Source organism: Dromiciops gliroides, chromosome 2, assembly GCF_019393635.1.
Source record: "Dromiciops gliroides isolate mDroGli1 chromosome 2, mDroGli1.pri, whole genome shotgun sequence".
NCBI classification, from domain to species: domain Eukaryota; kingdom Metazoa; phylum Chordata; class Mammalia; order Microbiotheria; family Microbiotheriidae; genus Dromiciops; species Dromiciops gliroides.
Genome location: NC_057862.1, coordinates 33,360,001 through 33,385,247, shown reverse-complemented (window position 1 = coordinate 33,385,247; position 25,247 = coordinate 33,360,001). Strand labels below are relative to the sequence as shown.

The window sequence follows — 25,247 nt, the reverse complement described above, 5'->3', positions numbered from 1 at the left end:
CCTCCCAGCTCAGTGATGGATGTGGAGTGAGGAAGACCTGAGTTCGAATCCTATTTCAGACACTAGCTGTGTGACCCTGGGCAAGTCAATTAATCTCACACAGCCTCAGTTTACTCATCTGTAAAACAGGGATGATATATAATAGCACCTACCTCACAGGGTGGTTGTGAGGATCAAATCCAATTAGATAAAGTATGTAAAGTGCTTTGTGCTATAGAAATGTTAGGTACCAGTCACTTTCCCTCTCTGAGACTCAGTTTCCTGTGAAGTCACTTCTATGTCTGTGTGAACCCAGCCTGGCCTTCTCTCTGGGTCCAGGGAGGTCTCTCCTGTCTTTGTCCTCAGTGGGGCAAAGCCCCTCCCAGCACCAAGCAAAGAAGGCTCAGATCCAGTGTCAGCTGCTTCTGCTGTCCCAGGCTGCCTACACGGATATACTCCAGGGGATGCTGAGTGGGGCCCCGAAGATGCAGGCAATCCCCAACCTCATCCCTCCTTGTTCCCAATTATCTCTCCTGTCTCTCTTCCCTATCCATGAGTCCTGGGGCAGGAGAGGCAGCTCCCCCTGGGACTGGGTATCAGCAAGTTACAGATCGGTCAGGTGACCTTGGGCAAGTCACTTTACCTCTGTGGGTCTAGAATCACAGAATGTCACAACTGGAGGAGTTAGCCTAGACCAACCCTCTTGTTTTAGAATCATCGAGGAAGCTGGGGCCCAGAGAGGTTAAGCGACTAACTCATGGTCACACCACATCTTCCCTGCTTCCACTTGAAAGGTGTGAAAATGTAACTAAAAGGAAAGAGCCCACAGGCCTTTCCCCAATGAATGGACTTGGCCTTCCACTTTTGACAAAGAATAAATTGCCAACTTTTATCAATGTTGCTGCCTTCAGATCAGCCTTCTCCTCCTCCCAAACCACCCCTCTCCCCAGACTGAATACAACACTAAGCCAAGGTGGGTGCTGATGATCCATAAGGACCCCAATAAGGGAGAAGCCTAGATGGTACAGTAGATAAAGCATTGAACGTGGGAGTCAGGAAAAACTGAGTTCAAATCCTGCCCCCAGACACTTACTAGCTGTATGACACTGGACAAATCATTTAACCTCTGCCTGCCTCATTTCCTCACCTGTAAAATGAGAATAATGGCATCTACCTCACAGGAGTGTTGTGAGGATCAAATGAAAATATTTGTAAAGCATTTTGCAAACTTAAAGTGCTATATTTTTGTTGTCATTCAGTCATTTTCAGTTGTATCCAACTCTTCATGACCCCATGTGGGGTTTTCTTGGCAGAGATGCTGGACTGGTTTGCTATTTCCCTGTCCACCTCATTTTACAGATGAGGAAACTGAGGCAAAAGGGGTTACATGACTTTCCCAGTGTCACCCACCTAGTAAGTGTCTGAGGCCAGATTTGAACTCAAGAAGATACATGAGTTTTCCTGATTCCAGGTCCAGAACTCTAGGCACTATAGCATCCCCTAGCTGCCCTAAAGTGCTATTATTATGATGTCCGTGATGCTATAAACTTCAAGTACCTGGAGAAGAGAGTCAGGCTTCCCAAGGGGACACAGGGTAGCCACGTACCAGTAACACCTGAGCAGTCATAGAAGCTGTGACCTGAGGGCCAGACTGAAGAATCCCACAACAGCAGCATAGGAAGGGCCCCGAGGACGTGGAACACAGTGTCAGAGCCGAGAAGAGCCTCTGCCACTGAATGGGAGAACTGAAAGGGACGTGGCATCAGACTACACGGTCCCACCTTGTCTTCCAGATGGGAAGACTGAGGCTTGCCCAGTCAGGTCCCCTGCAAAGAAGCCCATCGCAGCTCCCTTCGGGATGGTGTTTGGGGTTTTCCTTTCCTCAAAAATAAAACAACAGGAACAAATCTTTTTGTGCTTTGGTACATTTCTGGAGCAGCCGAAAGGAAAAAAATAAAAACAAAAACAAAGAAGAAGGGGGGGAAATTCACAAGCCTGGGACAAACTTAATAAATACGTCACATTTAAAAGCTTCGGGGCCGCTATATACAACACTTTATACACTGTAACTCTGGGCCGGGTGATGTTACAGGAATAATTCCAGGTCGGCCCCCAACAACATTCTGGGACCGAACAGGGAGGGCAGTGTAGCTGCCACCACCCCGAGAGTTTCTCTTCTTGAGGGAGGCACCTTCCCCAAGGTGGGGCTTTGAGGCCTCAAGCTCCTTTCTCTCTGAGGTGAGCCCCCTGCCTCGACCACACCTGGGGATCTCCTGTAGTCCAGCGGTGGCGGCTGGTGAGGGACTGACCGACCCATAGCACAGCGAGGGACACAGGAAGCTGGGTCTTTGGGGCCAGGGAACCATGACACCTGGGATGATACACTGGGGCGCCTCTTCTCAGGGCTTCCAGGGCAACTGATGAAGAGACGATGAGCACCACAAGACAGGTCACCTGGGGAGCCTAGCCCCTCCCTGCAGAGGTGAGTGAAGGTGAGCAAAGAGCTCTGGGGCTAAGGTAATAATGCAGGCTTTAGTCTGCGAGCTAGAAGGAACCCCAGAGGAGCCATGGGGGAGGAAGGGTGGTACTGAGGAAGGGGTCCCAGCTCAACTCTTGCTCCCCAGGTGACCTGATGAACCTTCCTAGGTTTCAGTCTCCTTACCTGTACAACACAGAGATTGGACCCAAGGATCGCTGATTTCCCTTTGAGCTCTAAATCTATGGTCCTAGTGTGGTGGGTACTCTCGGCCTACTAGAATGTGTGTGCGGCCCACCCACCTACTCAGAGCAGAGAGGGGTGGGCTTTCGAAATGACCCAAGGCTCTGTTATTCTCAGCCAATGGTACTCTCTCTTGGGCAGGTTTCTAGATCAGCTCTGTGTCCAACAACAAACAGGAACGTCCTCATGCCTCCCCCCACCCCCAAGGGAAAAAATCCCGAAGGCATATCCTCCTTCCTACAGACTTCTGAGGAAGCAAGGGCCCAGCTGTCCCTTGTGAGTCTGGGGTCCCCTGTGGATGCCTCCATCTTGACTATACTCCCTATGTCACATTGGAGAAGTCACTTAACCACCATAAGCCTCAGTTTCCCCATCTGTAAAAGGAGGAGGCTGGACTTGATGCTCTCTGGGGTTCATTCTAGCCGAGTTCAAGACCCAGTGGCCGGGTTGGTCTTCAGCATCTTTCATCAGCCTCCACCCCCCCCCAGGCTCTATGGGAAGCAGAGTCACCATATTCACTGCCCCCATCACCTTCTCTCCCCTGCCCTCCCCAGTGCCAATGGGAAAGGGTTCCCTCAGTCTGATAGCAGCCCTCCATCTTTCCCAGGCAGGGACCTTGAAAGTGGCTCATGGCCCTGGCTTCCTGGGGAGGGTGGGGGTCTTTCAGAGCTACCCTGGGACTCAATGACAGCAGCAAGGAGAAAGGATTGTGCATGTCCAGCAATGTGTCTGGTCTGTCCCTGGACCGACTTGCAATAAGGCCCCGTTAGCACCTGAGAGGGCAAGTCCCCGTGGCTTGGGCCGTCCGTGCTTTGAGGTATCTGGCCCAGGGGACTCACCAATGCACTGTCAACTTCTCGGGGTACTTGGCTCCCTTTCACTGCTGGAGATCCACCATCCCTCCACCCTGGTCTGACCCTCTTCTCTCCCTCTCGAGAGGGCTACAAAGTGCACAGTTTCCATTAAGAATAACCATGATAACAATTACACAAATAATTAAAAACAGAGCCTTCCCTCGGCCCTTCCCCCATGTTCCCCTGTCAGTAAATCTCCTGAGTCCCAAGGGCAATTCAAAGACTGTGTAAACCTGGGTTAAGTGAGAGAGACAGCCAGACACTGGGGCTCATGTGATGGGAGAGGTTGTGGGCAAACGCTGGCCGCGGGGTCCCGGTCTCTTACTGTCCCAAGAGGCAGAGGCCAGAGTGCTGGAGTCACTGGAAGGTGGGGTGGGCACCTGGAGCCCCCAGGGGGCTGGGGCGCTGTCCCACAAGGCTCCCCAATGTTGCTTTTGTGGAGCAAGCCTGCCCCGAGTCGCTGACAGGCTGGTATCTGGCAGGGCTGGGGACTCTGTAGGAGGGTTTCTGTGGCCTGGCTGCTGATTGGCTGGTCCTTCCATCTGGAGGGGCAGACTAGGAGCTGTGAGGAGGGTCTCGTTCATTCCTGGAGATGCTGCGTCGGTCCCAGGGCTCTGAGAGAAGATTCCCGTACTGGCCGTGGAAGGGAAGGGTGGAGGCGGGGTCGGGCTCGGGGCCAAGCTGGTGGGGGCAGTGGCCTCCTCCCCCTTCTTGCTGCAGGACTCACAGCACAGCTTGTTGTAGCCGGGGATGGAGCAGTAACGAGCCAGGACTTCCATCTGGCAGAAGATGGACTTGTCCCCCAGGCAGGGGGCTTCTGAAACCACAATCACAAGGACAAGTCAGGACAGACCCTGGGTGCCAGGGGATCTCACTGCCTGGGACTAGGAAAGTACAAAGCTCACAAAGCTAGAGCTGGAAGGAACCTCGGAGGCCATGGAGTTCAATCCCCTGCTTTTACAGATGAGAAAACTGAGACCCATAAAGAGGAAATGACGCCTCCAGGTCACACAGCTTGTGTCTGAGACGGGAAGCGAACCCTGAGCCTGGGTATTCCTGAAGGGCCCAGGTCCTAGATGCCCAATCACGGGCAAAACACCTGACCGCTCAGGGCCTCAGTTCCCACATCTGTAAAAGGAGGGGCAACTGGCTTAGATCAAAGCTTCTTAAACCGTGGGTAACTGCAGGTGAGGGTCTTGAAAAATTGGGCAGTAAAGGTTTGATTTGAATACCTATTTTATATATCTAAATGCCCGGGCCGTATAAAGATTTCTCAGGCAAAAAGGGGTCGGGAGAGGAAAAAGTTGAAGAAGCCCTGGGGTAGATGACCCCTGAGGTCCCTTTCAACTATAAAATCTGTAATCCGGTAGATGCTAACAAATAGCAGTGAAGGCCAAGAGCCACTAGGTGACACCAGAGCTACGGGTTTGTAATCAGACTAAGGCTTCGCGGGGGAAGTTATGGAAAGCTGGGAATCCAACCTCCTGCTCCTAGACCTGAGCTGGAGACACATGTGCACGCGCATACGCCCCGTGCAGATAAGGAAGAAGAAGCTAAGTGACTTGCCCAGGGTCACTCATCCAAGCATTCAGTAAGCACCTACTACATCCGTCCCAGAAAAAGGTAAAAAGAAAGGTAAAAGATGGTCCCTGCTCTCCGAGGTTCCCGAGCCCGACCCCGCCTCCACCCTTCCCTTCCACGGCCAGTACGGGAATCTTCTCTCAGAGCCCTGGGACCGACGCAGCATCTCCAGGAATGAACGAGACCCTCCTCACAGCTCCTAGTCCGCCCCCCCCAGATGGAAGGACCAGACAATCAGCAGCCAGGCCACAGAAACCCTCCCACAGACCTTCCGGACTTGAAGGCCCATCCTCTCTCCAACGCAGCAGGCTGCCTCTGGTGCTGAGGCAAAGCAGAGGAGCTTACTTGGTGATATCTTGTTGACAGGATTGGGGGGCCCAGTCCGAGGAGCCCACTGGCCTTTGGGGGTTACACGCTCGCTGGTCTCCATCTTTGCCGTGATGCTCGGGAGCTTCCCTATTGGGAGAGACAGGGAATCGATCAAGAATCCCCAAGAGCCATTCTTGGGGTACTCCATGGGGGGAGGGGATTTACCCCCCCCCCGGGCCCCGTGCAGACCCAAGGGGTCCCAGTTCAGAGCCGAATGCCTGTGTGACCCGGGACCCCTTCCCAACAACCCTCCCTCCAAACCCTCACCCCACCCCACCCCCGACTCGGACCCTGACTCACCAGGGCAGGCGGGTAGGCTGCAGACTTGGACGGTCTCGGGCTTGTCCCCCTCACACTGGCCCACACTGTTGTCACTGCTCTTGCAAACCACCTGGCGCTGCTGGATACCTTCCCCACAACTCGCTGAGCACTGTCCACAAGCCAGGTGGAACCGGTCACACAGGGAGAGGGGAGGAGTGGATGCATGAGCCCCCACCAGAAGGGCGCAGGAACCGGCGTTTGGAAAGTGATGTTAACCTTAAGTCACAATATGCCTTCCTTCCTCTTTCAGACTGTCCCCCATCTACCCCTCGTGTACACGGTTTACTGATGGTACTGTCTCCCCCAACAGACTATGAGCTCATGAAGGGCAGGAACTGATTTTGCCTTTCTTTGTATTCTCACCACCTACCACAGAGCCTGGCACATAGTAGGCACAGACTTCTGAAAAGTGCTTTTAGTATTACAAGGGATTTTCTTTACAACAAGCCTCTGAGGCAGATGGTACAAATATTCTCATCCCCACTTTATAGATGGGGAAGCTGAGGGATTGACCCTGTAATACCAAAGTAACTAACAATGATCTTGAATACACAATAAACCCCTCAAGGGCAAAGATTGGGTAACTAACCCCTGCTCAGGAAGCCTGATGGCTCCTTATAGCTTCTAGGAGACACCAACCTCTCTGCCTGCCATTTAACTCATTCATAATCTGACTCCAATTTACCTTTCCAGGCTGCTTACATAGGACTCTGGGTTCTAATTCATCCCCTAAATCCAGATCTAGTTCCCTTTCCACTGTCCCACGGGATGTGTGCCCTAGGTTTTGATAGAACAGATTCCAAAGGGTTTGGAGAAAGGCTAGGTAGGCTCCAGTTGCCTGATCCCCTGCAGAGGAAGTCATCCTAAAAGGGATCAGAAGCTCCCAAGAAAGAAATTCTGAAGAAACAAACAGTCATGATTCCTGGAGGAGAAGCAGCTTCCTGGAAGGAACCATGTGGCCACACAGGGTGCTCATCAGGGACCATCTTGGAACATGAAAGACATACAAGGGTTGGAAGCCAAGGCAGGGAAATGAGGATAAATACTAAAGCGCAGCATCCCAAACAGCCAGATCCTTATTGTGCTTATCTGAAGACCCTAGCTGGGCTTCCTTGTTGCTAGAGAAGTAGGGTCCAATGGAGGGAGAACACTGATGAGAAAGCAGAGCCCCAGCTTTGGGAAGAGATTCAGCTGGAACGAACAATGGGCTTCACAGCAATATTCCTGCACCTTGCCCCCACCCCACCCCGGCTCAGCGGCCTTATTCAGAGGCCCATCAAGACCCAAGTCTTTCCCAACACCTGAAGAGAGACTCACCTGAGACCAGGCTCCCGTCCTCCACTGGGCTGGGCAGGGCACTCGGTGACAGGGCCTCCGGGCCTCAGGCCGCTCCCCTGGGCAGTACTTGATATGCACAGCCCGGCTAGTGCCGTTGTGAAGGGGCTGGAGGCACTGCACGGCCCGAGTCTGCACCCCCAGCTTTCCACAGCTCTTGCTACAGGGACCCCACTCCTCAGCTACCCACCTGAGAAAGGGGAGAGAGAGAGGAGGATAACCCCAATCAGGAAGGAATCATAAGGCGGGGGATGTGCTGGGACAACAGGCAGGGCTTCTCACCCTGGAGTAGGAATCATTTCAATCTTTGTCCTCATCCCCAGTGCCTACACACAGAGCCTGGAACACAGTAGGTTCCTCATAAATGCTGACTGGTTGAATGACTAATTGATCACACCCCTCACTTCCATTTCAAAGAATTATGTGATGCAGTAGAAGAAATAACTGAAGATCTGAGTTCTAGTTAGGACTTTATCACTGATGGGAGGCTATATGTGACCTTAGGAAACCTGGTCAATCTCTCTATCCCTAAGTGGCTTCATCTGGGAAATTATGATAATGGAGAGAGAGAAAGGGGTGGAGAGAGAGAGCGACAGAGAGAGATAAAGAGAGACAGATAGAGGAGAGAGGGGGAAAAACAGAGAGAGAGAGAAACAGAGAGAGACAGAGAGGCAGAGAGGACAGAGAGGAGAGAGACAGAGAGAGACACAGAACAGAGAGACAGAGACAGAGAGAGAAAGAGACAGAGACAGAGAAAGATAGAGAGAGAAAGAGACAGAGACAGAGAGAGACAGAGAAAGAGAGACACACAAAGAGACAGAGAAAGACAGTGAAAAGACACAGAGAGAGATGGAGGGAAGGAGGGAGAGACAGCCAGGCAGAGCTAGCCTTGGACTGGAAAAGCCAAAGTTAATACCACCTCTGAGATGTGTTGTCAGTTCGACCCTTGCCAAGGCGCTGTCTTCTACCAGTGCCCGGCAGGTAGCTAAGATTATAAGGTGGCAGAGCAGGCGGCTATCTGCATTGGTGGAGGGAGTTTCCTCACCAGGATTTCCTCATCCCAATGAGACCAAAGGCCCAAGCCACAAAGAGAAAGACAGTGAAGCCTCCCTAGCATAGATTTAGAAGGGTGTTACAGAGGATCTGGTCTCTTCAGCTCTCAGGAGTTTCCTTATCTATAAAATGAGAGTTTAGATGAGGTGACCCCTAAGGTCCCATCCAGACTCAAAATGCCATGTTCTATGTTCTATCATTGACTTCCTGGGTTTTGAGCAGGCATATGCTAGTAAACATTTAACAACCAGTTCTCTAAAAATACACAACGCGCTTTTAAGTTTAATGTGAATTATTGACATTTTTCCCATCGCCTTCTTTTTTTTTTTTTTTGTGAGGCACTTGGGGTTAAGTGACTTGCCCAAGGTCACACAGCTAGTAAGTGTTAAGTATCTGAGGCCAGATTTGAACTCAGGTACTCCTGACTCCAGGGCCGGTGCTCTATGCACTGTGCCACCTAGCTGCCCCTCCCATCACCTTCTTAAAAGAGTCTAGACAATGAACAGAACAATAAATCGAGTCCTTATTTGTGGCATTAGCTGATTTTTAAGGAGTAAGTAAATGCTCACACTGATTAATTAGTTAAATGAGTAGAAAAACAGAGACCTCCTTAAGCAGGTTTAGAGAGTCCCCACAGACACCTGAGGGCACCATTTGTTGAGAAGTTGGGGCCCCTGGCCCTCCCTCAAGGTGTGAAAGTGCTCTCTGGTCTCTCAGCTATGATTCCACGGTAATCTCTCCACCCACCAGTTTTTCGTGAGATTGCAGGGTTGTAGATTAAGGAGGGGCCTTGGAAACTCTCTAGGCCAACTCCCTCCTTTTAACAGATGAAGAAACTGAGTTTCATAGCAGTTAAATGACTCACTCAGAGTCATACAGCTGGTAAGTGTCTGCAGTGGGATTTGCCCCCAGGTGTTCCTGACTCCAATTCCAAGCATCCTATGCCCAAGGCAACCCCTTACCTAGATGCTACAATTCTATTATTGCAGAGGGATCTAGCTGCCTGCCACGAGCTTGCAGTCCACCAAGACCCCAGGCCTTTTTTCACGTTGAGTGCAATCTAGCTAGACCTTCCATGCAGACTTTTTGGAAGCACATCATCCTGGCGGAGTGGAGCGGGGTGGAGGGGAGAGACAGGAGGAGTGGAGGGTGGGTGAGCACTCACGAGGGCTGGGAGCACTCATGCTGGCTGCAGCGTCTCCGGATGGGCTTGGGCTTCTTCTGGTTGTCGCAGAAGTGGCGGTGCACCATTCGATGGCCGCTCCTCTGCCGGCAGCCATACTTGGTGTACTGGACGCCTGGAGTAGGCAGAGACAGGGCCGGGGACATAAGCTTCATAAGGCACGGAGGAGCCAGTTCCCATGCGGTGGAACACGTCCAGGATGAAGCAGGTCAGCTAATCCCATAGTACAGACTCTCCCCGATCACCAGGCTCATGGTCACAAGACTCCTGTAAATCAGTGCTGAGCATAGAGCCTGGCGCAGACATGTTTATTAACTAATTCCAACCCCATTCCATGTGCTTCTTGCCTTCTGTCATGCCTCCCTAAAAGGCTTGGTCCTTAGTCACTTCCTCCAGGAAGCCTGCCGTCCCCCTCTCCCACAGCCCTAGCTCAGATGAATCTTCTATGCAACAGTCTATCTCCCACCTCCATGTCTTTGCCCAAGCTGAGCCCTGTGCCTGGAATGAATTCTGTCCTCACCTCCACTTCCTAGAATCTCTGATTCCTTCAAAGTACAGCTCAGATGCCTCCTGCTACAAGACACCTTTACAGATTCGCCCTACCTCCTCTGTCCTACCTCTCTTTGCTGTCATCCCCTTCACCCAAATGCTGCTCCCATGCATGGCTTCTTACTGAAATTGGACCCAGGCCAACTGGGGTGCCACTTCCTCCATGTAGTCTACCTAATTTCTCAAGTACTGAACCAGCAGGTGACATTTCTGCTGAACTCATCCTCCTATTGCATTCTCTCTTGTCTATGTCTCTGTCTCATTGGCCTTTCTGAATTGTAAGATGCTTGAGGGCAGGCACCATGTTTTCTTTCCCATCATCCTCTAGAGCAGCTGGCCTGGGTTATTCTCAAAGATTTCAAGAAGGGAGGGGGTGGAGTAGTGTTACCTGCTCCAGCTCCCTTTTGGCTGGAAGAGGTGAGCAGGCTGCACCTGTGATGTCATGGAATAGAAAGCTGTCTCAACTGTGAGTGACTGGCCCAGGGTCACACAGCCTGACACCAGGAGATCTGCACAAGGCAGGGCTTGACCCCAGGTCTTCCTGATTCTGAAATCAGCCCTCTATCCACTACACCTCCCATAGAAGGCAAGTATGAAGGGTTTGCTGAATCCAGCTTTACCTCATTTCTCTCATCCACATACTCTGCTCTGGAGCCAAAATAACCTCTTCTCTGATGCTCAAACCTGCCCTAAGCAGGTGACCTCTGGTTAGGTGGTTCCGTAGGTGTGGGGTGCCTGACCTCTCAGGGGGTAGTGGGTAGAGCATCAGCCATAAATCCTGCACAGTCTATATGTGCGACCTTAGGCACATCACTGAGATGAGAGCCTCAGTTTCCTCAACTGTAAAATGAGTAGGCTTAGACTGGATGATTTCTAAGGTCCTTCCTGCCCTTCATCCATCTGTAAGATCTCTCCCCACCCTCTAATGCCCAACTCAAATACCACCTTCTCCAGGAAGCCCATCCTGATCCTCCCCTGCCCTAGCTGATAATTCTCTTCCTCTCAGACTTCAGGGAACACTTTGCTTTGCCTCTCTCTCACTTTGCCATCTGGGCTATGAGCTCCATGAGGTCAGGAACCCTGACTTCTCTACACTTTGGTTCTCCCCCAGGACAGAGCCCTGCACACAGTGGGTCCTGGCTCTCCCCCAGCACAGAGCTCTGCACACAGTGGGTCCTGAGCCAGGGTGGCTCAACTGAACAATAGACGCACCTCCTCCACAGGTTTTCGAGCATGGGGACCAGCTCTTGAGGGCCCACTCGTACGACTCCGTCTCTTCCAGGAGCACATTGTTGCTCCCTATGAGGGGCAGCAGGTCCTCGTGGATGACATACTTGTATATCAGGCTGCTCCTGGAGTCGCTGTCCCCTTGGGAGACGACCTAGGGTTGGGAGGTGGTTGCAAGGGGGAGTGTGGAGACCGCTGGACTTGGAGTCAGGAGACCTGAGATCGAGTCCCAGCTCTGCCACTCACTAGCTGGTGACCTTGGGCAAGTCACATCACTTCTCTGGGCCTCAGTTTCCCCATCTGTAAAATGGTGATGATAACACTCGCACTGCCTACCTCACTGACTCGTTGTGAGGGGTTTGGGGAGGGGGTGGTAGGAAGCTTTCCCATCCCTTTGGCCAAAGGAGGCTCCCTCCCTCTGGAGTCTACGCTTGGCCCCCAACCAGATTTGAGGAGCAGTAGGACCCAGCAGAAAGGGTACTAGAAATGGGCTCAGTACAGCAGGGTTTTAATTCCAGCTCAGATACCTGTTGACCTTGGGAAAGTCAGCTCACCTCTTGAGTCTTTGGGTCTTCTTCTATCATATGGTTCCTCCCAGTGCTTATGTTCTATGTTCTAAGGTCTCTTCCAACTCTGACATGCTCTATTCTAAAGTCCCTCCTAGCTCTGGTGTTCTGTGTTCTAAGGTCACTTCTAGCTCTGACATTCTATGTTCTAAAGTCCATCCCAGCTCTGGTGTTCTAGGTTCTACATTTTAAGGTCTCTTCCAATTCTAACATTCTATGTTCTAAGATTTCTTTCAGCTTTGATGTTTTATGCTCTAAGTTCTAAATAACCTTCCAGCTCTGACATTCTATGTTCTAAGGTCTCTTTCCAATTCTAACATTATATTCTAAGGTTCCTCCCAGCTCTGATGTTCCATGTTCCAAGATCTCTTCCCGCTCTGATATTATGTGTTCTAAGGTGCCTCACAGTTCTGATGTTCTATGTTCTACATTCTAAGGCCTCTTCCAACTCTGACATCCCATGTTCTGAGGTCTCTTTCATCTCTGTCGTTCTATGTTCTAAAGTCCATTCTAGTTCTGACATTCTGGGTGTTTGTAATTCAGAGATGGCCCAGATCTCCCCCACCCTTACCTTTCTGCCCCTTCTCTGGAATGAACTTTAGACATTCTCAGATCCAACTACACTCTCTTATACCAAGGGAAATAAGCTCTGTGAGTGGACGATGGATGCCCCCAGGGTCACCAGCTAGTAAGGGGCAGAGCAGGGTCCAGAAGTAGGGATGTGGATGTTTGCTTGTTTAAACAGCAGACCCAGCAGTCTTGGGCCATGGTTTGGGATCACTAAGGGCCGCTGTTATGTGAGATGGAAGGGGCCCCAGCCTCATCCAGGACATTGAGTGACACGGGAAGGAGCAGGCTTCTTGTGTGCCTCCCAGGCTGCTGACCACCATCCCAACCGAGGACAGGGGCAGGGAGGAGCAGAGGGATAGAAGGGAGAGGGGACACCTAGAATGCAGGAAACCATAGTGTGGCAGGCCACTCCCTGGCAGAGCCCATGGCCAGGATCTGGGAGCTCCCACCCATCTCCGGGCTCTTGGTCCCACAGGTGGTAGAAGGCTGGGGCAGGGGAGGCTGGAAGGACATCTGAGGGACTTACCAGGACAGTGACCGCTTCGGGCAGAGGGCCGCTGGTCTTCAGAGTCTCCTTTGAGTCCTCCACACTATATTCCCATTCCAGGCCCATCTCAATGAAGGTTCGGTTCTCAGCACCTTTGCCCTTGGGATTGAGGATGTAGCTCCCAGTGGCCTTATTCTTCACCGCTGCAGAGATGGAAGGCCATGGGGTTAGGCCAACTCAAGGAACATTCATTAAGAAACTGCTAAGTAGGGCTGGGTGCTGGGGATACAGCAGCCTGCCCAAAATGGCCCCGCCCAAAATGGCCGGGAAGGAGCTGATGGTCTCCTGAGGAGAAGCGAATACTGGGGGTCAGGGAAGGCTTAGATAGGTTGTGGCCCCTGAGCTGAGCCAAGGAGAGAGCCAAGGACTGAAGAGGGTCATGGGAGGAGGGAGCTCTCCCACTCCCTAAGCTGGATGACTTGGGGCAGCCTCTCCCCTCTCTGGGCTTCAGCTCCCACATCAATAAAATGGGAGAATAACCTCTAAGCCAACTCCTTTTGCCATGAAACCTTTTCTGATTCCCCCAACTACTAGTGCCCTCCCTCCCAAACTAACCTGCATCTAACCACTCTGTGTGAACACATCTATACATGTGTGCGTCTGCATCTGCATATTATTAGTATATTAGCAAAGTTTTAAGATTTAATAAGCTTTAACAAGCTTAAAACTATGCTAAGATCTTTGGGTACATATAAGAGTTACTGACATTATATTTGTGACACAGATACACATGTTTATATACACACATATACAGGCATGTATATCATATGTGTGTGTCCTTACTGTCTCTCCCATTAGAACGTGAGTGAACAGTGGCTCCATCTCTGTCTAACACCCAGCACAGTGCCCAGTACACAGTAGGGACTTTTAAAAATATTTGTTCCTTGGTAGATAGTGAATAGAGAGGCAGCTAGGTGGGGCAGTGGATAAAGCACAGGCCCTAGATTCAGGAGTACTGTGAGTTTAAATCCAGCCTCAGGCATTTGACACTTACTAGCTGTGTGACCCTGGGCAAGTCACTTAATCCCCATAGCCCCACCAAAAAAAAAAAAAAAGATAGTGAATAGAGAGCTGACCTCAAAGCCAAAACCCCCTGGGTTCCAGAGTCCTCTCTGACATACTGATGATGTGACCCTGCACGAGTGACTTAACCTCTTAACGGTAACTCTATAGGGACAAGACTCTAAGTTGCAGAGAAGGTGCTGATCTGTATTGGTAGAGAGACTTTCCTCACCTGGGAGTGCCCCATACCAGCAAAATCGTAGGTTCAATCCCTCTGTAGAGAAAGACCACCTACTTCATGGGGAAAAGCTCTATAAACTCATAGCAAAGTATTACAGTGCTATGAAATGTGGATAGAGCACCAGGCTTAGACTGAGGAAGACTTGAGTTCAAACCCAGCCTCAAACATTTATTGTGACCTTGGGTAAGTCACTTGACCTCCATTTTTTTCCATTTCTTCATCTGTAAAATGGTAATGATGACGACCCCTCCCTCTCAGAGTTGTCATGAGGACCAAATGAGATAATAATTGTAAGGCACTCAGCACAGTGTCTGACACATAGTAGGCACCCTATAACAGTAAGCCATTATCATTATTATTATTAATTGTCCTTATCATCATTACCGATGGTCTGGGGCTCCTTCTCCAGTTCTTCAATCTGAATGTGCCTGGCTCCAGCTGGAATGTGGAACAATTTGAGAGAACCTGCATGGATGGAGACAACAGGGAGAGGCACGTGACTCTTCCTCTTTTGAGGGTCCTGACCAGGTGCCCTCAAGGCATCCAAAATATGTAAGCTCCACAGGGCAAGGTACCATCATGGAGGGGCCTGGCATCCTGGAGGCATCTGAAGAGGGCAGGAGGGGGTTGCACTGGATGCCACTCCTGGCCCTGCCACTAACTTGCCACGTGACCTCAGGCCCGGCCCTCCCCCTCACTGGGCCTCAGTTCCCTCATTTGTAAAATGAGGGGTTGAACTCGATTATCTCCAGGATTACTTCCATCAGCCCAGTTTCTGGTGTATAGTGGCTAGAAGGATGGGTACGCAGGGGTCTGAAACTTGGAATCTCAAAGACCTACAGATTCTTTATGCCTGAAGGGACCTCGATGAGCTTCTTCTCCTTCACTGACCCCATGTCTCCAATGCCTTGCTCAGTGCAACCGCACCCCTGCCCCTTAAGAGCCACCCCCCAGGCCCAGCTGAAGCTCACCTGGCTGCTTGGGGGACTTGGCCAGGGTGCCCTTCACAGTCCGGCAGTGGGAGTTGTCACCCCCACATACGCCACACTTGTCGTCCTGCTTCATGGACCCGACCTCCTTGTCACACCCAACAGGCTGTTGGCAAAGGCAGAGTCAGAAGCAACCGGGGTGGCATTTGAACCTGAGTCTTTCCTTGCCACCCAGAATGTGGGGTTCTGGGATTTTGAGTGCTGCGAATCACACAGGGCTTAGAGCATCTCTAATCTTTCATTGAAATGTTGATTCTCCACATGCCCAAGTCTTGCCCAGTGAGTAGCAAGTGGGCATACTACTGTAGGAAATGAATACTCCTCCCCATTCCACACCCAAAGCATGCCTTTCTCAGCAGCAAAGTCCAGGGGGCAGGGGCAGCCACATGGTTTGATACGGATGCAAACTGATTAATTTAACTTTCCTGACCTCACAGAGTCAAAAGTCCTTTGAGATTTCCACCAAATCCAATAGAGATCAGCAATTTAGGGGATACGCGGATAAGTTTTTAACAACTGGCTCTTCAGGGAGGATACACTTTTATTATTTATTTGTTTGTTTTTTTGCGGGGCAATGGGGGTTAAGTGACTTGCCCAGGGTCACACAGCTAGTAAGTGTTAAGTGTCTGAGGCTGGATTTGACCTCGGGTACTCCTGAATCCAGGGCCAGCACTTTAACCACTGCGCCATCTAGCTGCCCCCTTTATTATTTATTTAAGTTCATTATTAACCTCTTCTCTATCACTTCCATACAGTCTACACAATGAATAAAGGCAGTAAGTCAGGCCCTGGTTTGTGGTGTCACAATGAACATTTCACAGTTGGCTCTTCCCAAGCCAGTCTGAACTGGCTCCAGCACACTCCTCATCACACCCAGATTCCATTCCCTTTTCCAGCTTTTTATCTGTTGTCCATTCCCATTAGATTGTAAATTCCTTGAGGGCAGGAACTGTCTTGTGCCCTTTTTTTTTTATCCCTATCACTTAGCACAGTGCCTGTCATACAGTAAGCACTTAATAAATGTTTATTGACTACTGATTGATTCATAACAATAACTCTAAGCTTTGACAGCTACACCATGGTCAGGGATCTCATCCCTCTGCAGTATAGACAGAAACCCTTCCTCACCTTCCTGCAGAATGGATTCAGAACTGGAGGGATCTTGGAGATGGCCACGCCCAGCTCCTTCATTTTACACAGAAGGAAGCTAAAGCCCAGAGAGGTCAGATTATTTGTCCAAGGTATGAACCAGCCCAGTGGAGATTTGAACCCGAGCCCCTGACTCTATAACCACTGTTCTTTCTACTGGTTCATCCTGAGTTACTCTCATCTGCATCCTCCCCTAAATTTTCCTTGGGAGTCTCCCCAATGAGAAGGCTATGGAACTTCTCTAGGTCTCTTACCACTACCTGGACATCTTGATAAGCCACAGGCCATGCAGTGGTCATCCCTCATACTCTTTATGTGAGTGATTCACCATCTTTTCCAGGCCTACAACTCCTGTGATACCTCCTGCCTCAAATTACCCTGAGGATATATCAAGATTGACATGACCCAGTTCCTCCATTAGCATGCCCACTTGATGTCTGATGGACAAACTCTGACATTTAGCACATCAACATTTGGGTTAATGACCACAGGTGGTCTAAGCCTATGTGATTCTTAGCACCCAGAATCACAGAATCCATCTAGCAGAACCTATGCACCAACCAAAAGGTCATTCAGCCCTGGGCCCCCTTCTATTTTTGTCTTAAATTCAAATGCTCTTTGCCTTTATGTCATAGTTTTTTCTCAATATACTTTCCCCAGCCCAACCACTACCCAGAAGAAAACTTCTCCAGATCATTTTACAGATGAGGAAACTGAGGCAAACAGGGTTAAGTGACTTGCCCAGGGTCACATAGCCTTGTAAGTGTCTGGGAAAGATTTGAACTCATGAAGATAAATCTTCCTGATTCCAAACCCAGTTCTCTACCCCCTGCACCACCCAGCTGCCCCTACATCATGGTAGAACCTGACAAAGCTTCAGCTACTCTCTGTTGGCAAAGCTTTTTGAAACCCAGGTTCATTTCATACCACATGGGAGTAGGAATTTGTGGAAGGTAACAGCAAGAATTTAATTAAATTTAATGCTTCCTATTATCAATTGCTTTATGGCTTACAAAGCCCCTTCCTCACAAAAGTCCTTCTAGATAAGGAGTATAATATGATGTTCATTTAATAGATAAGGAAATGGAGGCTCAGCAAGGTTAAACCCCTTGGTTTAAGCTCCCCAAAAGCAGAGATCATCAATCAGTCATGCTATCAATAAGCATTTTGCTTCCAAAACCCTTCTTGTTGTCAGAACTAGGGACCCTGCCTTCATTGATGCACTAGACTGGAAGTCAAAGGACCTCCCACCTCTGTCATTAACTCACCGTGTGACCTTGGGTAAGTCATTTGTTCTCTAAAGTTCTATGATCATCTCCTGGGCCTCTATCTCCTCATTTGTCAATATTTCAAAGATCCATGATGTCATGAGTGTGGATATCTCCCCCCTCCACTATGCAGACCCCAACCCTGCCATGCCTTAAGAGGCCATTGTCACAAGTTCAAGGGTGGCTGAAAAAAATCATCACAAAAAAAAGATGTGGCCCTGGAGTAGCCTCCCTGCAGGAAGCCAGGCTGGTCATCAGAAGATAGACGTTAATCCTTCCCCAGGCTATCCCAGAAGCCCTGCCAGGCCTCTGGAGGACTCTCGTCATCTCTACCCAACAGCAAGGCATCCAGGGAGGACCAGAATTGAGGTTTCCCATTAAACAGGCCTCTCCCCTGCAGGCAATGTGAGGGCCCCACCCCAAGGCGGGGTACCTACCACACACTCTCCTCGGGCACATACGCTGTAAGGGTCCCTGTAGCTGCACCTGGTGCCATCGTGGACGACTTGGTTCATAAACACCACGTCCCCAGTGTCTTCGGACTGGCAAATCAGCTCACATTTCTGGGCCTCTGCCAGGAGAAAAGGATGCACACATTCAGAGAGCACAACATGGTTTCCAAAGTGCTTTCCAGGAGGTCCGTGAAGAGAGGTGGATTGGCCCCATTTGAAAAAGAAGGTGACTGGGGCACAGAGAGGTCAAGGGGCTTACCCAAGATCACACAGCTAGGAGATACCAGAGCTGAGGTCTTCTAATTCCAAGGTCAGGGATCATTCTGCTGCACCTCTCTGACCAGGAATCAATCACTGGACAAGCATTTATTGCATGCCTACTATGTGCCAGGCCAGTGAGAGATTAAGTGATTTGTCCAAGGACAAAGAAGAGAGATTAGAACCCAGATCTTTAGACTACATACTCAGGGGCTTTTCCCATTGTTCCACCCTATCTCACTGATTTGGGGCTATAAATGACTCTGCAGGCTATCAAGTCCAAATCCTTCATTTTATAGATGAGAAAACTGAGGATCAGAGAGGTTCAGGAGCTAGGATGTTTGGGTTCTCGACTGGGCCCTGCCACTCTGGGACCTGGATTGGGTCCATTGCCCTCTACTTATTCCCCCTCAGTTTCCTTGTCTATAAAGGTAGAGAGTTTTGAATTCAATGATTCCTAAAGAATTTTAGCTATAACATTCTTAGGAGACCACAATGTTATGATTTCCCAAGGCTTTTAGCCAAACAACTACAATCTCATTCGCGTGCCTACTGTGCCTTCAGTGGCCAAAATGGAGACTCCTCCAAATGATAACTCATGTCTCTTTAGCACTTGCATGGTTTACAAAGAGCTCTCACGACCCACAAACATTCACTGCATTCTCAGAGAAGCTACACTGGTTAGGAGTGGGGGGTGGATGTCTCACTATGGCATCCTGGACAAATCCAAGGAATTAGTGGTATTTTAGGGGGAAAAAAGATGGACAGCTACTTGTTAGCTATGTGGCCTTGGGAAGTCACTTCTCTTGGTTTCCCCATCTATAAAATAGGGGCAAGAGGAATGAAATAACTTTTTTTTTTCATTTTTGTTTGTTTGTTTTTGGTGAGACAATTGGGGTTAAGTGACTTGCCCAGGGTCACACAGCTAGTAAGTGTTAAGTGTCTGAGGCCAGATTTGAACTCAGGTCCTCCTGAATTCAGGGCTGGTGCTCTATCTACCGTGCCACCTAGCAGCCCCATGAAATAACTTCTAAAGTCTATGGGCTTAGAATTTTTAATTTTAGAATTTTTAATGCTCCTCCTTCCTCCGATCAAAATTCACCATTCACTTTTTTCCCACCCAATTCCTTGGCCTTGAACTTCAGCCATAATTCAGTATCAGGCAGGAGGTGCCACACACACATCCAGGATCTGGCACAGGAATGAGTCATGATCGCACAGCTCACACATTCCAGGTAGGACCAGTGGATAAATGTAAGGGAGTTGGGGGCAGTGGGAAGAGCACAACACTCTGTGGCAAGATCTGGCTTTGGATCCAGCCTTTGCCCAAAACTGTGTGCCTCTCTGGCCTCAATTTCCCTCTAAGGTCCATCCCATTTCTTAAACAAACCACTAAAATTTGTCTTGTGTCCCACCAGAAGAATGGCAGCTCCTTGAGGACAAGCTCTGTGTGTTGTTATTGGAGTTTTTTTGGGGGGGGGGTTGTGAGGCAATTGGGGTTAAGTGACTTGCCCAGGGTCACACAGCCAGTAAGTGTCAAATGTCTGAGGCCAGATTCGAACTCAGGTCCTCCTGAATCCAGGGCTGGTACTCTATCCATTGCACCACCTAGCTGCCCACTCTGGTTTGTTTTTATCTCTGTATTTCGATCTCCTAGCACATTTCCTGGAACATGATAAGTATATAATAAATGCTCCTTGAATTGAATCAGATCAAATCGAATTAAGTGAATTAATGAATCTAAGTGACAAGGAGGCAGATTTCGGGTGAGTGGAAAGAAGCATTTTCTACCTTTGGGAACTATCCAACAATGGAAATACAAAGGATCCTCTGCCTTTGAGCTGGGGAGGATCACTGAATCCCAGATCGGGGGCTAGGAGGGACCCAAGGACCCCAATTCATAGATAGGAAGTAGATGATGTCACTTGCCTGAGATGACACTAATAGTAAGAGGCAGAGCCATGTTTGAACCCAAGTCTCATGATTACAAGCCTGCTTCACCATGAGCTGTCCAGCACAAGAAGAATCCAATGAGAGACTGGAGAAATCCTTGTTAAGGCATTGATAGAGGAGATTCCTGTACTGAGCAAGAGGCTGGACTCAATGAACTTTAAGATGCCTCCTTAATCTGAGATGCTTTGATTCTATGCATCCCATCACTTTACAGCTGGGTCGGTGATGGTCCAGTGGTTCCCCTCCACTCCCCCAGGCTCAGATCACTAGTTGGGCTAAGTAAGTTCACTTCTGGGCAATGGACTGAACTGAGAAAGTTTGGGAGAGCTAAACCTGAGACCATCTTCTCTGAGAAGTCACTGCTATACCCTGCGAGTGGCAGAAAGCCAAATGAGGAGGGGGGTGGATTAGAAGGGAGGAAGAAGGGGCCAAACTCACCATCATCATGCTCATAGGGGATCCAGCTGTGCCGAGCATTCTTGTGGGTGTAGTAGGAATTGCGCTTGGCACACTGCTGGGCTCGGAAGTCTTTGTAGGGGCCCCCACACTCCTCTGTGTTGCAGATCTGATATTCATACATGGGGCCTGGGCACTGGCGGCCTCCGTAGGCTGGGCTAGAGGAGGAACCACAAGGCTTGATGATTGCCAGATCATCTCAGTGAGTTGGGTGGGACCTCAGAGATCACCCTTCATTTTACAGAATTGGAAACTGAGGCCCAAAGTGGGGAAGGGACTTCTACAAGTAGTACCAGTGTCAGAACTGGAGTCTACGCCTTGTTCTTCTGACTCCAAAGCCAGGGCCCTTTCCACTATTCTATTTGTCTAGTCTCTCAATCAGTCCATTGCAGAGGAGCAAAGGGGATCCTCCAAAGAGATAACATTTCACAGGTGCATCCAGGTTTAGAGTGCTTTCCCCTTGAGGCAGGAAAGGCTAGGATTATTATCCCCATTTTAGAGATAAGAAAACATAATCAGAAAGGTACAGGGACTGACCCAAGATCATATAGTTAACAGACGTCTGAGCCAAGACTTAGACCCAGGTCCTTGGGGTCCAAGCTATACTGACACTCGAAGAGGCAGATATATTCAGCCTAGAAGGATAAAGGCTGGTAAAGAGTAAGCCAGAAGCCTACATAACCATGAAGTAGAAGGAGAGAAAAGCAGGGAGGACTTCACTGCCAAGTCCATACATCCTAGAAGGAGAGGAAGTTTAGGACAAAGCAAAGGAGGTCCAGTTTCATGGAGGGAGGCAGGTAAATGGGTTCCCCAAACAAATCTCCTTATGAAGTATCCTGGAATGAAAAAATGATGGTGGCCAAGGAGGGCTCAATATATTCATAGACAACAGATCCCAAAACTGGTTAAGGAAGAAAAGGGCATTGGGAGGCTTATCCTTGACCTTTAAAGACATCTGGGCATTACGATATCATGCTATCACCTTACCTGAGACAAAATCCCAGGCTAGAATAATGACTGGTCAGTTTCTTTGTTCTTTCCATGTCTACTTGACCTACTTATTCATTGATTCATGCATTCATTCAAGAAACAGTTACTAAGTGTCATGTGACAGGAAGATTCTAGAACCAGAATGTCTGAATCGGGAGGGACCTCAGATCACAAAACATCAAAGCCAGAAGGAAACAGAACTAGAATGTCTGAGTCAGGAGGGATCCCAGAACACAGGTGTCAGACTCAGCAACACCCATTCCTGAGTGCTGCCTGAACCAGAATAACATGTTATTGGAAGATGTTTAACAAAATAAATACATATGATACAATGTATTCATTAACTTGTGGTTTTCTAAGTTAATATCCGGCTCTGAGATTCTGATTGAATTTGACACCACTACCTTAGAAAATAGAATGTCAAAGGTCTGAGGGACCTTGGGACAGAGAACATCAAAGCTAGAAAGAACCTTAGAACTGAAATGTTAGAACATAGAATGTGAGAGTTGGGAGGGGATGTATAACATAGAAATGGAATCTTAGAAACCATTTAATCCATCCCCTTCAAAAAAGGAAAAAGAAACTGAGGCATGGAGAATGGGAAGCTCACACAGCTAGCATTTACTAGCTCATGGAGCTTCCTCCTTCCTCTCCCCTCACCCTCCCACCTTGGGCCAATCCCAGCTCCAAGGGCAAGGGCTGCACTCACGGTGGGTTGGTGCAGCTGCGGCTCCGGGAACGCACCCCACCCCCACACGTCCTGGAGCAGGAGCTAAACTTGGTCCAGGAGCTCCAGCTGCCGTCCTGGCCGTAGGGCTGTTCCGACGTCTTCCAGATGCAATGGCCTTTAAAACACCACTGGGAAAGAGGAGAAGATTGGGGGGGGGGGTCACCTCTGAGCCTGACTCTCCCCACCTCCCAGTGGAGGGACCAAGGAGACCACAAAGCAAATCCCTACGCTTTGTTTTGGTTTTGAGGGTTTCTTATGGTTGTTTTCCAGCATGGAGTCATTGAGGAGTTGGAGAATGCTGGGAGACTAAGAAATCTTCAAGGTTGGGATCCTTTCTGCAGGGTTTTCTGTCATTATAGATGGGCAGCATAATATAAAGGATGATGGATGTGGAGTCAAAGAGCCCTGAGCTCTGAAATGTATTTTGAAGCTGTGTGACCTGGGGCGAATCACGCTAAGCCTCAGTTTCCCCAGATATATAGAGATAATAAAATATTAATAAATAATTCATGTTAATCTAATCACATTAAAATTTAAATAAATGAATACTGAAAATATAGAATAAGGATAATAAAAAACTCACAAGTAGCCTACTTTTTTTCAGAGTGATTGTGAGAAAAGTGTTCCTGTAAACCTAGAAGCACTAGCAGAAAGAGGTTGTTATAATTCACTCCCCTACACCACAATCAAAGAGGAAAGAGCTGATGGGGAGGTGGAAGAGGGGAGGAGAGATGGTCGACAAGACAAAGTTCATCCACATCTTTGGCTACTGGAGTCTTCTCGAGTGGGAAGATGAAGCATGAGACTTGGAACATGTCATCTCTGGGGGAAACTTGGGGAGCACCAGCATAAAGACTTAGTCATGGGGGGCAGCTAGGTGGTGCAGTGGATAAAGCACCAGCCCTGGATTCAGGAGGACCCGAGTACAAATCCAGACTCAGACAGTTGACACTTACTAGCTGCGTGACCCTGGGCAAGTCACTTAACCTTCATTGCCCCACAAAAAATGGGGCCAAAGGGAGTAGTGACTTGTCCAGAGTCACACAGCTAGTAAGTGTCAGAGGCTGGATTTGAATAAAACCTGGAATTTTCTTAGCTCCAGGCCCAGCACTCTATCCACTGTGCCACCTAGCTGTGGTACAACTGATGATGATGATAACAACGTCGACGATGATTTTAATGTCTGTACAATGATGGCACTTTTAACATATCAGACCTGGAGGAACCTTCAGAGACCACTAATCCAACTCCTTCATTTTACAGAGGAGGAAACTGAGGGATGTCCACTTGAGAGAGGTGACTTGCCCAAGGTCACACAACAATTAAGCCTCAGATCCCAGACTCGCATGTTTGCCCAGCCTGTCCCATGACATAAGGTCAAAATCAAATGGGGGAAAGAGGCCCTGATGCTGGGGATCAGATAGCAGGATTCCAAGGCCGCTCCATGGGACCATACTCTGGGTTCTGGGCACCAACTTGGCTGAGCCCATGCTGGCTTCCTGAAGCCATTCCAAAACTCTCAGGAACAAAACAAACACACGGACTCTGGTCTCCCAGCAAAGAAAAGGAGACAGTCTACCCCGCCACCCCAGCCCCACTTCACCAATCAGCCTTCTCAACATTCCATTCCATCTGCAGGAGAAAGGGGATTTTCCTGGAGTAGCCTCATTTGCGAAGTAGGGGTGTACATGTATGTGTTTATGCATATGTGGGTATATAAACATATGTGTGTATATGACAGAGGAGGGAGGAAGAGAGAGAAGAAAGGGAAGTGAGGGAGATAGTTACAAAGAGAGAAAGGAGAGACAAAGAGAAGACAGAAAAAAGAGAAAGGAGAGAAAAGAGAAAGTGGGAGAGAGGACAGAAACAGAAAGACAAAGAGAAAGAAGAGAGTGAGGAGAGTGAGAGAATAAGAGAAAAAAGGAGAGAGGAAAGAGAGAAGGAAGAGGAGGAGAGAGAGGAGGGAGAGAAGAGAAAGGAGAGAGAGGAAAGAGGAGAAAGAGGGGGAGAGACAGAGAGATAGAGAGAGAAGAGGTGGGGGGGGGAGGCACAGTCCCCGAGAGCTTCCTGACCTTCCCCATCATAAACACACATTCCCTGCCATAGGGTACCTTGCCTGGCGCACACTCCGTCCCATCCAGGGGCGGCCCCTTCTTGGTTTTGCAGAAGTAGGGGTTGTCAGGGTGGCTGCACCACAGCTGTTTACAAGAGTCGAAGGTTCTGAACTGCAAGACAAGACAGGAGTCAAAAGGCTTGGGTTTGAATCCAGGCCAGGACACCTATTAGCCATGTCCTTTACCTCTCTGTACTCAGTTTCCCCAACTGTAAAATGGCAGAAGCAATGCATTTCAGTGATGCCTCCTCTGTGTCAGCCATTGTCCTAAGTATTTTATAATTATTTCATTGGATCCTCACTATTAGCCCCATTGTACAATTGAGGCAGACAGTGTATAAGTGACTCGCACAGGCTCACACAGATAGCAAACATCTGAGGTTGAATTTGAACTCAGGTCCTCCTGACTACTAATCCACTGCCCTTCCTCTCCGAGTAGGGGTGAAACTGGATGTCCTCTGAGGTCTCTTTCCATCCTGAGAGTCCCTGCATCTGAAACATCCTCTGCCTGTATCTTGTTCTCAAGTCCTGTCTTCCCCCACCTCTGACCCCCTACAAAGGATAAATTCCCCACAATTTTGCTGTGTCTCTTGCTGCACCCAGCAAAGAGCCCAGAGAAGAAAGGACAGGTGAATCACAACACATCAGAGTTAGAAGGGCCTTCAAACAGGGAAGACCCAGCACAGTCCACTGGGAAAGAGCACTGAATCTGGAACTGGAGGATCAGGGTTCAAATTCTTCCACTTCTATCATGTCCCTGTGTGCCCTGGACCAGTCATGATTCCCCCGGGCC

At 49.3% G+C, this 25,247-nt stretch overlaps 1 protein-coding gene across 1 annotated transcript in view; it reads right to left on the bottom strand.

The window, feature by feature from the left end:
• Positions 1-1,443: 1,443 nt before the first annotated feature.
• The window catches only part of ADAMTS14 (ADAM metallopeptidase with thrombospondin type 1 motif 14), a 122,896-nt gene continuing 99,092 nt past the window's right edge, over positions 1,444-25,247 (bottom strand). The window contains exons 10-22 of the mRNA XM_043990175.1: positions 24,453-24,566; positions 22,321-22,469; positions 20,604-20,779; positions 17,940-18,073; positions 15,068-15,191; positions 14,481-14,561; positions 12,833-12,996; positions 11,156-11,324; positions 9,377-9,509; positions 7,141-7,348; positions 5,803-5,932; positions 5,479-5,589; positions 1,444-4,369 (exon numbers count right to left, since the gene is read on the bottom strand). Of these exons, the coding sequence (XP_043846110.1) occupies positions 3,822-4,369; positions 5,479-5,589; positions 5,803-5,932; positions 7,141-7,348; positions 9,377-9,509; positions 11,156-11,324; positions 12,833-12,996; positions 14,481-14,561; positions 15,068-15,191; positions 17,940-18,073; positions 20,604-20,779; positions 22,321-22,469; positions 24,453-24,566 (2,241 nt within the window). The 3' untranslated portion in view covers positions 1,444-3,821. The remainder of the gene's footprint in view (positions 4,370-5,478; positions 5,590-5,802; positions 5,933-7,140; positions 7,349-9,376; positions 9,510-11,155; positions 11,325-12,832; positions 12,997-14,480; positions 14,562-15,067; positions 15,192-17,939; positions 18,074-20,603; positions 20,780-22,320; positions 22,470-24,452; positions 24,567-25,247) is intronic.